Source organism: Schistocerca americana, chromosome 3 (genome assembly GCF_021461395.2).
Source record: "Schistocerca americana isolate TAMUIC-IGC-003095 chromosome 3, iqSchAmer2.1, whole genome shotgun sequence".
Classification (NCBI taxonomy): domain Eukaryota; kingdom Metazoa; phylum Arthropoda; class Insecta; order Orthoptera; family Acrididae; genus Schistocerca; species Schistocerca americana.
In genome coordinates this window covers 148,257,295-148,270,111 of record NC_060121.1, presented here as the reverse complement: position 1 = coordinate 148,270,111, position 12,817 = coordinate 148,257,295, and the positions used below count along the sequence as shown (strand labels likewise).

The following is a 12,817-nucleotide window of genomic DNA, read 5'->3' as shown; positions in this document are numbered from 1 at the left end:
CCATGGAACTGAGGTATTTAAGTGTTTGGGAGAACTTCTTAATCCCTGCTGTTATTCATCTGTTTTTGTGAGATTTTGATACAGATATGCATATTTTTGGAAATGCCTTTTCAAAGTTCAATTTATATAATGTGGAGAATTTAGAGAATTTCATATTCTCATTGGTTTCCTTGTACACTTCATCTCTGTTTTGTTTTGCTAGTTCTTTTGAAAAATCTTTAATTTTGATTTCTGATATATGTCGTTTGTATGCTTGTAGTTTAGGAAATGATTCGATGCCTGATTTTACTGTTATTATTTTACAGAGCTGGTCTGATAGCCCTAGATCTTTTACAGCTGCATCACATTTTTCCCTGTCCATATTTGTGGCCACATGGTCAATTACTGTTGCAGCCATTGTACGAGGGTAATCCCAAAAGTAAGGTCTCCTATTTTTTTTATAAGTACATAGACGTGTTTATTTCTACAATGGCTTACATGAGTTTACAGCTTGAACATTTAGCTATTTTTTGACATAATCACCATTTCTGTTGATGCATTTTTGTAGACACTGTGGCAGTTTTTGTATGCTCGTGTCATACCAGCTCGCCGCCATGCTGTTCAGAAAGTTGTGAACCACTTCTTTCACCTCATCGTCAGAGCTGAATCGCCTTCTGGTCAAATGTTCTTTTAACCTAGGGAACAGGTATGAAACTTCCTGGCAGATTAAAACTGTGTGCCCGACCGAGACTCGAACTCGGGACCTTTGCCTTTCGCGGGCAAGTGCTCTACCAACTGAGCTACCGAAGCACGACTCACGCCCGGTACTCACAGCTTTACTTCTTAGCCACAGCCTCTCATTCTGGAAGCATCCCCCAGGCTGTGGGTAAGCCATGTCTCCGCAATATCCTTTCTTTCAGGAGTGCTAGTTCTGCAAGGTTCGCAGGAGAGCTTCTGTAAAGTTTGGAAGGTAGGAGACGAGGTACTGGCAGAAGTAAAGCTTTGAGTACCGGGCGTGAGTCGTGCTTCGGTAGCTCATTTGGTAGAGCACTTGCCCGCGAAAGGCAAAGGTTCCGAGTTCGAGTCTCGGTCGGGCACACAGTTTTAATCTGCCAGGAAGTTTCATATCAGCGCACACTCCGCTGCAGAGTGAAAATCTCATTCTAGGGAACAGGTGATAGTCACTGGGCACCAAGTCAGGATTATAGGGTGGGTGGGTGGTAATGTTCCACTGAAACTGTTGCAGGAGAGCAACAGTTTGCTGAGCGATGTGTGGGCGAGCGTTGTCGTGGAGAATGTGTACGCCCTTGCTCAACATTCCTCTTCTCCAGTTCTAAATTGCCTGTTTGAGATTTTTCATAGTCTCACAGTACCTGTCAACGTTAATTGTGCTCCCAGTGATTCAGTTCCGACGACGAGGTGAAAGAGGAGGTTCATAACTTTCTGAACAGCATGGCAGCGAGCTGGTATGACATGGGCATACAAAAACTGCCACAGTGTCTACAAAAATGCATTGACATAAATGGTGATTATGTCGAAAAGTAGCTAAATGTTCAAGCTGTAAACTGATGTAAACCATTGTAGAAATAAACAGGTCTATGTACTTATAAAAAATAGGAGACCTTACTTTTGGGATTACCCTCATAGTAACCCTAGTTGCACTGTAGACCAATTGGGGCATTCTGAAACTTTGAAGGATATTCATGAGGGTGCTGCTGGATTCATTTATGACATTAGTGTTAATGTTAATATCCCCATACAGAATTGAACTTTGTACTTGAGACTTTATCTAGAACTTCTGTTAATTTATTGAAAGAAGAGTCCACACTTCCACTGGGAGATTTATACACACACAAAATGATTAATTTCTTGGCGATATCAAGCTCTGTTAATTCAATAGCTGATATTTCAAAGTGTTTGTCTTCACTTGCTGTACTGAGGTCATGTCTTGATTTGAACTGTGTTCCTTTTCTGATACAAACACGTGATCCTCCACCCCTTGAAGCAGTTCTGCAGTTAGAGCTTGCCCTTTCATACAGTGGTAATACTACATGTTCAATTCCTGTGTCTCTGCACCAGTGCTCAGTAACACAAACTAATTAGCAGTTCAAAGATTGGAGGTCAAATTCCAATAGTTGTATTTTATTTTTTATTGATCGCATGTTTTGATGGATGTGAAGCTGGAGTGGGAAGTGGGTGGAGAACAGAGATTGGCAAACGTTTAGATGGGAGTGGGGGGAAGGGATGGGGATGTTGTATGGCATGCTCAGCAATTGGGTGGTCCAGCTCTCACTCAACCACACTTTGGTAGTGACCATTCAAGTGGACAGACAGCTTGTTAGTGGTCACGCCCACATAGAGTGCTGCGCAATGATTGCTGCCGAGTTGGGAGACTACATGCTAATTACACAGGTGACCCTTACTTAGATGGAATAGGAAATGCCTTTGAAAAGGCTGAGTCTTGAGGAGGTGACAAGTGGGTGTACGTAAGAGACAGATCTCGCATCTCGGTCTTTTACAGAGATATGACCTATGGGACACGTCCCTTTACATCAACATCCCAGTGCCATGGCCTCCAGTATGCACCCAACATCCTACACAATATCGTTCTTCATCACAGTTCCACCCCTGCCCCCAACTCCTCACCCCATGTCTCACATCTCAGTAAAATACTAAGGTGCCAGACTTGTCCCATACATCCAACCACTGCCACCAACTCCAGTCCAGTCAAAGACGTTTTTTATGTCATCAAAGGAAGCTGATGTTGTTTAAGTCTCCTGTCTCATAAGGACCAGTAAGAACATTCTAGTGTTGAATGACAATTCTTCATGTCGTACAAATTCTAGAGGAGTCATTCTCAGTTTGACTGCTTAGAACTTGGCTGAAATATGTGTATGAATGTGGGGCAGTCATCAACAGTTATAAAGAATATTGCAGTACATGTCATGGAAAGTCTTCTACAATGGAAGATCATTAGTGAGTTGAAGTGTTGTATCCAGTGTCTCAAGATTCCTTGTCTTCAATGAGTAAGGTGGTATTTTTGGTATACTATAATCCTGACTGCAAAGACCAGCCAATAACTTTTGTCTTTGAAGACATATTCAGTGGACCAGGTCAATTGCTCTCAAACTTAGAAGGAAGTGTTAGTGGTAATATGTGGTGCTCATAAATGTAACCTGAGTGCTGGCTTGTGGGACAGAGAGTTGAGCCAGACCTGGGTGGATGCCATGCAGTGGATTAACAACCATTGCTATGAAACTTCCTGGCAGATTAAAACTGTGTGCCCGACCAAGACTCGAACTTGGAACCATTCTCATTCTGGAACCATTGCTATGGTAAACCAGCCAGACTGAGTATGGTTTCTAGGTGATTTTCCAAGGTTGTTTAGACCAATGCTGAGTTGATCTGCAATCTCCACCTCAGAAAATATGATACACAAACACTTGAAATGTGATAATGCACAAGACAAAGATTACGGGAGTCACAGGCAGATGGCACTCACAACTTCCCTCCCTTAGGACAGTAGCAACAGGGAGAGCATTTGACCACAAAGTTAAAATAAAGTAAATTTGCCAAATAATGAAAAATAGCTGACTCCGTACTACAGGATAAACATAAGACTGAGAGACCATGTCACTACATTTCTTATGAAAAAAATTCTCCTAATGACCTGTTGTAAATAGCTCTTTTTCTTCCTTGGCCTCCAGTCTCAGCTCCCAGAAAAGACAGTATGACAATTGCTAAGTTCAGCCTTAACACCTAAACAACTACTAATATGACATCCATTACAGGCTCACACATTCACATACTGATGCCCTTTCCTGGCCATGCATGTAGTCCAGCCGCAACTAAGATAGGCTGAGAAATATAAAAATAAATGTTTATAATTCTTTGCTGAAGATATTTGTCTGAATTATACTGATATATGAAACTCTAGACAAGAGTAGAATAGAAGCTATTGAAATGTGGTACTTCAGAAGACAGTTGAAGATAAAATATGTATGATCTTAGGCTTTCCCAGCGAATTAACTGTTTGTACTGTTCTCGGGTCTCCAGCCAGGTGCAGTCGTTTTCAAACCACGATATTTCGATGGCGCCGACCCAAAGCGACTTCCGCGCCCAACGAAGGCCACAGGACATCTGATGGTCCACAGTTCGCATCCAGCAGCCAGCAGTCCGCCCCTCCCCACAACCACTCCACGCAGTGCCGCATGCGGCATGACTCGGAGGAAAGGGTGGGGAGCGATCAGAATATAAAGGGGAGGAGATTCAGCAGAGACACTCAGTCTGCAGGTTCTAACAACCCTACCACAACAAAGGTCAAAACTTAATTATGATTGTGGTGTTGCTCACGCTGCTAAATATTGCATTTTCGGGCAACAACAAAGTTATATTATGTGGCAGGTGTCATTAGAGCACAGTTAATAAAGTCATTTCATGAAATAATGGATAAACTAGGCACTCATCTTTTCGTGTTTCCCACACTGGTCTCGTTGTAAAATCATGGCTCAATCATCGAAAATCTAGGTGGTGATGATTCCAAGCTCGGATGCAAAGAGGCGCCTAGGTGTTATTCTGTGATATTCAAAAGTTTTATAGATGTGTTTCATAAACCATTCTTGAAGATTAAACTTTTGCAAGTTAGCATAGTGGTGATGTAAAAAAGTAATCAGCACTCCGAATTTAAGTTACACTTCTTTTTTATTATTTTTGTAGCAATAACACTTCACAATATAAAACATACTTGAAAATATCTTCCTCACTCTTAAAGTTCACACTTCATAAATTGACTACAATTTGCGTCTTTTCAACATGACGACCAAGACTTGACTCTCTAATAACCGCTTACGCGCCCAAAAATCAGAGTTAGAAGTACGTCAAAGATCATAGTGACAAAAGAAAGAATACACATAAGAATAATATAATTGCCATATAAACATATCGATGTATCGAAGTACCTCTACATTAATGAAATCAAATCTGAATGTTGTCTCAGAAATATGTTAACTACTTTACAGAAACACAGTAGAATATTGCTGGTATCGAGAGGTTGAGGTGAGGTACCTTAATGGTTATGTAATTCAAGTACCATTACAAGTATCACCTGACGGCAAGGAACCCTGTCGAAATATCGTGGTTTGAAAACGACTGCACCCGGCTGGAGACCCAAGAACAGTACAAACCTAAAATATGTAGTTCGGGTAACAAATGAAGAAGTGTTCTATTGAAACGGGAAGAAAAGAAGCTCTGGCACAACTTGACAGAAAGAAGTGGTCAGTTGGTAGGACACATCCTGCGGCATCAAGAAATAGGCAGTTTGGTTTATGGAGGGTAGGGGGTGGGGGGAGGGGTAAAAGTTGCAGAGGGAGACCGGGGCTTAGCACAGTAAGTCTCATCTCAAATAGTTATAGGTTGGAGTAGCTATGTAGAAATGAACAGTGCTTGCACAGGATAGACTAGCCTTTGGACTGAAAACCACAGTAACGGCAACCACCACCAGTGCTCCATGAACCCAGTGTCTAATTCTGAAGTGGCACAGTTGGCCAAGGCTTTCAAAGACCAATTTGAAATAACAGTGCCATTAGTAAAAGTTTCATGATGGCGGTTGTTAACAGTCTTAATGAATTACATGAAATTAATGATATCAATATAATGGAAGGAAACATTCCACGTGGGAAAAATTATATATAAAAACAAAGATGAGGTGACTTACCGAACAAAAGCGCTGGCAGGTCAATAGACACACAAACAAACACAAACATACACACAAAATTCAAGCTTTCGCAACAAACTGTTGCCTCATCAGGAAAGAGGGAAGGAGAGGGGAAGACGAAAGGAAGTGGGTTTTAAGGGAGAGGGTAAGGAGTCATTCCAATCCCGGGAGCGGAAAGACTTACCTTAGGGGGAAAAAAGGACAGGTATACACTCGCACACACGCACATATCCATCCACACATACAGACATAAGCAGACATATTTAAAGACAATTGAAACTCTTTGTCTTTAAATATGTCTGCTTATGTCTGTATGTGTGGATGGATATGTGCGTGTGTGCGAGTGTATACCTGTCCTTTTTTCCCCCTCAGGTAAGTCTTTCCGCTCCCGGGATTGGAATGACTCCTTACCCTCTCCCTTAAAACCCACTTCCTTTCGTCTTCCCCTCTCCTTCCCTCTTTCCTGATGAGGCAACAGTTTGTTGCGAAAGCTTGAATTTTGTGTGTATGTTTGTGTTTGTTTGTGTGTCTATTGACCTGCCAGCGCTTTTGTTCGGTAAGTCACCTCATCTTTGTTTTTATATATGAATTACATGAAAGACGTTCTCAAAACATGACATAGGCTATACACATAAAACTCCAAGAATTTCAGAATTTTTTTGTGATACACTAGAACATTAAGTAAAATAGTACTGATTTCATAAATGGCAACATAGGCTAGTAATTAATACACTAGAACATTAAGGAAAATAGTACTGATTTCATAAATGGCAACATAGGCTAGTAATTAAGTTATTTGGCTTGTATGCTGAAAGTTGTGGGTTCTCACCCCATCATGTATGATCTAGTTTTTTTTATGTCTTTATGATATGTCTGCACTATTTATGCAGTATTTATTTTTATTGAATTAATTGGTTAAATATGTTTCCTTCCCCCACAATTCACAAAAATTTAGTTGTTCTCAACAACTTTGCCCAAACTGTATTTATTTGATTGCAGTGCAGATGCTCTCTTCACAAGCTGAAATAATGAAGTCACTAGTAAAGCTTCACTTAGGCTGCTGAGTTATTGGCTGCAGCATATAGATTCGCTGTGGAGGACATAGGTCAACAAATTTCCTTTATATTCACTTCAAAATTTTGTGTACCTCTGGCATTGGCTAACTCCTTTAGTTTCTCTAGGTTCTCTCTCCTCAGCTTTTGATTTGTGCTGTATCCATTCTACAGGATGGATCTGGAGCAAGGGTAAATATATCTCTATTTAACCAACAAATCCCATGGTGTTTCCCAAACTAGTTGCACCTGCATCCAAATAACTGCTTTCTTGGAAGCTGATAGCCATTTCTGTTTCCTGCTGATACGACAATGATATTTCAAAGTGTGCTCCATTCTAATTCTACATATTTTGTGTTCTGTGATGACAGTTTCGTTTTGAGCTTTAAACACATCAAATTTTTCCCTACAATATAAATTAGGATAGATTACTACTCATCACATAGAGACGGCCTCGAGAGGCAGGCAGGCACATTTAAAAAGAGACTGTAGATATCATTAATGTGTCAGACTAAGCCTGAATGAGTCCAGGCCTCAGTGCCTAGAGATTAAAGTGTCCATTCCAAAAACACAATAGACCGAAGTGTTCTTGAGTTACAGCTTTGTAGGTAAGACTGTCTGACATAAACTTCTCTGCTACCATTGGTGGTCAAAGCATAGCTAGTGGTTCCTCTTCCATCTGTAGTCCTATTGGGCATTTCCGACATTGTCTAATTTGATCCACTTGCAGTTACCTGGCTAAGACCTGTTCACACCTGCCCTATACAGGAAGCTCAGAAACAGTCTGAAAAGTTTGTAAGGGTGTTGCTGGGTAGGCTGTGCTGAGAAATAAGTGTTAACAAAAAAAGTTCAGTATGCTACACTGTTTCCAAGTTATTTAGCATTGAAGTTAGTGCACCAGGTCATCATGCATGCAAATTCAGTCAGAGGTGGTGTCTCCAAACATGTTCTTCATTTGGTTTCCTCAAACCAAATGAATGTAGCTTTTGCGCACTTGTTTAAATTTATCACTACCAAAAAAGGGACATCTTAAACAGTAATGAGCATTTCAAAAAGTGGTAACTCACAAATGTATATGCATTAATGCATTTTAGCATATCCAAGTGCTTGAATTTTTGTGTGCGGTGACCTCATTGGCTAACTTCAGTGCTAAATAACTTGGAAATAGCACAATGTATTGAATTTTTTTGTAGCAGTTATTTCTCAGCACAACCACCCCTGCAACACCCTTACAAGCTTTTTAGACTGTTTCTGACTACCTGGTATATCTATAGGTTGTCCGTACTAGCCATTGACATGCCACAGAATAGCTGACAACCACTCAACCCAGTGTCACAGAAAAGTCTGTGTGATGCATTCGTATACAAACAAGATCAGGTCAGGGAGGTGTCATTCTACACTTCCTCTCCCCATGCCACTTGTAAATCATTCTATTTCATTGTCAAGAAAAATAATCATGACTGATAAATTGAGGTGATTTTACTGTAGCATTCCAGCATAAAAATATTAGGATTCTTTGACATTTCCATTTTTGTATGTTTTTGTGTCAGTACTGTCATCAATTTGACCAATTAAATTTTTCGGGAGTAGTGTATAACTTTTAACACCTGAAAATAATTTCTTTAAGTAATAGTCATTAATAAATATATGAATTTTTAACAGGCTTGCAGCATCAGATGATGCAGAAAAAGAAGCTGAAAATTCTGAAAGTGAGTCAGAAAGTAGCCAGAAATCTCAAACAGGTAAAGATTTTGAGATGGTAGAGAGAGAAGAAGTAGAGTCTTAACAACAGAATATTTGTTAATAAGTTTGCATAAAAAATCTGTTGGAAGGCTGAAATATCAGCACAGCCTGCAGTAAAGTTACTTTCACAATTTCTGTCAGTTGTTTTGTAAACTATAAACAGAATCATCTTGTAAGGTAATTAACTGCTGAAATATAGCACATTCAGATGTTCTGGATATATTTTGGCCAAGTGGAAAACTTTGTGTATGGAATCATGGAAAGTGTATTAGTTCAGGAGCTTGCCACTTTTTTGTCACATTGTTTGCACTTAAACTTTCAAATATTGAAATGCAGTACACAGGATAACTATATTTGAAACATCTGCATTTTATTAATAAAACAGTTATTTCATTACATGTCGCATATATTTATTTGCTAGCCACTCAGGACAGAGCTAGTTTCATTGGCAGTATTGTTAATATGAGTGGTCCTCTTATATAAACTTGTTGTTGTAGTAAGCAATGTTTTAGTTAATGGAGTTTCTTCTTTCTCAGTGAAATCATTATTTTTATGTATTTCCTTGATGCAAAGCTGCAGAATCATATCTAGAGAAATGAACACGTAATTGAAAGTGTTTATTTAAAACATGATCATCATGAACACACAAAAATATGGGAATAGGTTGTATTATTGTGTACTGAGATTTCATGACTGAGGGTGCTGATTTCTGAAATTGTTGTGTGTCCTCTCGTGTAAACCTGTGAAATACATACGGTGGTGAGAAAGTCTCATATTAAACAACTGTTATTATTATTATTATTATTATTTACTGTACAAGACAAATGTTTGCTGTATAAATAAACAGTGTTAGCTTCTATCTCACCGTGGGTGCAGGTGTTGGAGAGAGAAATTCGCTACATTACTGTAATATGAAGAATAAAAAAAAATTGGTGGTGACATAGTGAATATGTATATAACTGTTTTGAGCTCTACACAAATCCTAATCATTCCAAGTGCATTTCATTTTTTTTTTTTCTCCTCAATTTCCCCTAGCACGAAGTTTTAAATACACATTTTACTGTGAATTTTATGAATGATATGCATTACTCTCAGAGTACACTATGTCATAAGAGAAACTGCACAGAACATTAAGAAATTTGTATGCAAGCTTGTAAGCTCTGTGTTTTTGTATTCAGTGACGTTATTTTCCAGTGGTTCATTTCATTGTGATATGACGTACAAAATAGTACAGTATACTGCCTTTATTTTCTGCAATTGGGTCCAAAATGCTGAAAAATCTACGCAGATCTGAATTTCATTTGTCTGGTTATATTCATTCCAGTTGGCATTGTGCTGTTATATTCTGTAAGTTCAATGGAGCTGGGTTTTATTATCAGTTAACATTATCCTGTTAATTCTTTTCAGATTGTACATTATATGGTGTATATGGCAGATGTATTTTTATTTTTTGAGTAATTTACATTGCTATTGTGTCATGCCATGTTGTACTCCATTATTTCTTTGAAACATTCAAATTAAAGTCATAGTTGGTCAAAAATTAATGACTGTTATGTTTTTGGTGCTTGTAGCATCTGTGTAGTACTTAAAATGCTAGAAAGAACGCATTATATCCTAACTTAATTTTGCTACTTACGATGTGTCATTTACTGTGGGAATTTTAACTTCTATTTAACAGCTTAGCGAAATAGTGCCAGCAAATGCAATGTTACTTTTCAATTAAATAAATTTATTGCGATAGCCACCTGATTTATATTATGTTTACCAAAAAGATACAATGTATTTTACTTATATGAAACTTTGTATTATTTAAGCCATTTTCTTATAGTGGAAATGAAAATTTCTCAGTAAAGCTTGTCATTTCATATATATAATCCATTAGCAAAACCTACATGTCCTTCATAATTTTGAACTTTTGTTTAGTTTTTGTCAATAACTAGCTGCGTCCTGAACGTGCTGCAGTGCTTTTTTTTCTTTCTAGTCAGGTACACATGTACAGTGCAGACACATTTACATGAACAAAGTAATGATGTTTTCTGCATTAAATCAAATTTGAAAATGTTTCTATAAATGCTTTGGGATGTACTACAATATTCTTGATCTTTCTGGCTGCTGCAAAAATAAACTTTTCTCTCTCTCTCTCTCTCTCTCTCTCTCTCTCTCTCACACACACTTGTGTGCATGCAACATATAATTGAATACATGAAAAGCTTGGATTTTCCAGATTTAACCCACACACTTAAAGCAATTAACTTTGCGCCTTATTGATGGTCATTGAGAATGCAAGCCAAATGAGAAACTGCAGTTGTTTAATTAGTTAGATACTTGTTACATAGATCAGATTTACAACATGTATATCTAAGTAAAAAATTAAACTATAATATTCATATGGCTGTATGCTGGCCATTTGCAGTTTTTTTTAATTGCTGATTATCTTTACTCAAGAATATCTCTGTGTTATAGAATGAGTTGTTAAGGAGAAAGCTCTTTAATCTATATTTGAAAACATTTCTACTATGTCAGACATTTTATTTCCATGGGTAGATTGTCAAAAAGTTTTATAGCTACATGTTTTACCCCTTTCTGTGCCAGTGTTAGATTTATTAAAGGGTAATGCAGCTTACATCTACATCTACATGGATACTCTGCAAATTACACTTAAGAGCCTGGCAGTGGGTTTGTCGAATCACCTTTACAACAACTCTTTATTATTCCACTCTCAAACAGCACATGGAAAAAACCAATGCCTGTACATTTCTGTACCTTTCTGTACCTTTCTGTACGAGCTCTGATTTCTCTTATTTTATGATGATGATCGTTTCTCCCTACATAGGTCGGCATCAATAAAATCTTTTCGCATTCGGAGGAGAAAGTTGGTAATTGAAATTTTGTGAGAATATTCTGCCACAGCAAAAAATGCCTTTGTTTTAATGGTATCCATCTCAAATCATGTATCATGCCTGTGACACTCTCTCCCCTATTTCGCAATAATACAAAATGTGCTGCTCCTCTTTGAATTTTCTCGGTGTACTCCGTTACTCCTATCTGGTAGGGATCCCAGATCGCACAGCAAACGTAGTGTAGGCAGTCTCATTAGTAGATCTGTTACATTTTCTAAGTTTTCTGTCAGTAAAGTGCGGTCTTTGGTTTGCCTTCCCCACAGCATTTTCTGTGTGTTCTTTCCAATGAAATTGTTCATAATTGTAATTCCTAGGTATTTAGTTGAATTTACAGCCTTTAGATTAGACTGATTTATGGTCTAACCGAAATTTAACAGATTCCTTTTGCACTCATGTGGATGATCTCATATTTTTCAGTTTTTGGGTCAACTGCCAATTTCCGCATCATTTAGATATCTTTTCTAAATTGTTTTGCAATTTATTTTGATCTTCTGATGACTTTACTAGATTATAAATGGCAGCATCATCTGTAAAGAACCTAAGACTGCTGCTCAGATTGTCTCCTAAATTGTTTATATAGATACGGAACAGCAGAGGGCCTATAACACTTCCTTGGGGAATGCCAGAAATCGCTTCTGTTTTACTCAATGACATTCCATCAGTTACTACAAACTATGACCTCTCCTACAGGAAATCATGACTCCAGTCACCTAACTGAGATGATATTCCATAAGTACATAATTTCACTACAAGCTGCTTGTGTGATATAATGTCAAAGGCCTTTGGGAAATCTAGAAATATGGAATCAATTTGAAATCTCTTGTCAGTAACACTCAACACTTTGTGTGAATAAAGAGCTAGTTGTGTTTCACAAGAACAATGTTTTCTAACCCCATGTTTACTGTGTATCACTAGACCATTCTCTTCAAGGTAATTCATAATGTTCGAACACAATACATGTTCAAAAATCTTGCTGCATTTTGACATTAATGATGTGGGCCTGTAATTTAGTGGATTACTCCTGCTACCTTGAATATTGTTGTGACTTGTGCAACTTTCCAGTCTATGGATATGGATCTTTCATCAAGCAAGCAGTTGTATATTATTGTTAAATATAGAGCTACTGCATCTGCATACTCTGAAAGAGAGCTGATTGGTATACAGTATGACCAGAAGACTTGCTTTTAGTAAGTGATTTAAGTTGCTGCACTACTCCGAGGGCATCTACTTCTAAGTTACTCATGTAGGCAGCTGTTCTTCGTTCAAGCGCTATAATATTTACTCCATCTTCTTCAATGAAGGAATTTCGAAAGGCTGTGTTTAGTAACTCTGCTTTTGCGCCACTATCATCGATAGCATTTCCATCGATAATGCGCAGAGAAGGCATTGACTGTGTCTTGCCGCTAGCATACTTTACATATGACAACAGG

General features: G+C 38.2%; 1 protein-coding gene across 1 annotated transcript in view; it reads left to right on the top strand.

Moving 5' to 3' along the window:
• LOC124607481 (translocation protein SEC62) overlaps positions 1-10,354 on the top strand; it is a 101,052-nt gene extending 90,698 nt beyond the window's left edge. The window contains exon 8 of the mRNA XM_047139840.1: positions 8,407-10,354. Within this exon, the coding sequence (XP_046995796.1) occupies positions 8,407-8,530 (124 nt within the window). The 3' untranslated portion in view covers positions 8,531-10,354. The remainder of the gene's footprint in view (positions 1-8,406) is intronic.
• Positions 10,355-12,817: the final 2,463 nt, after the last annotated feature.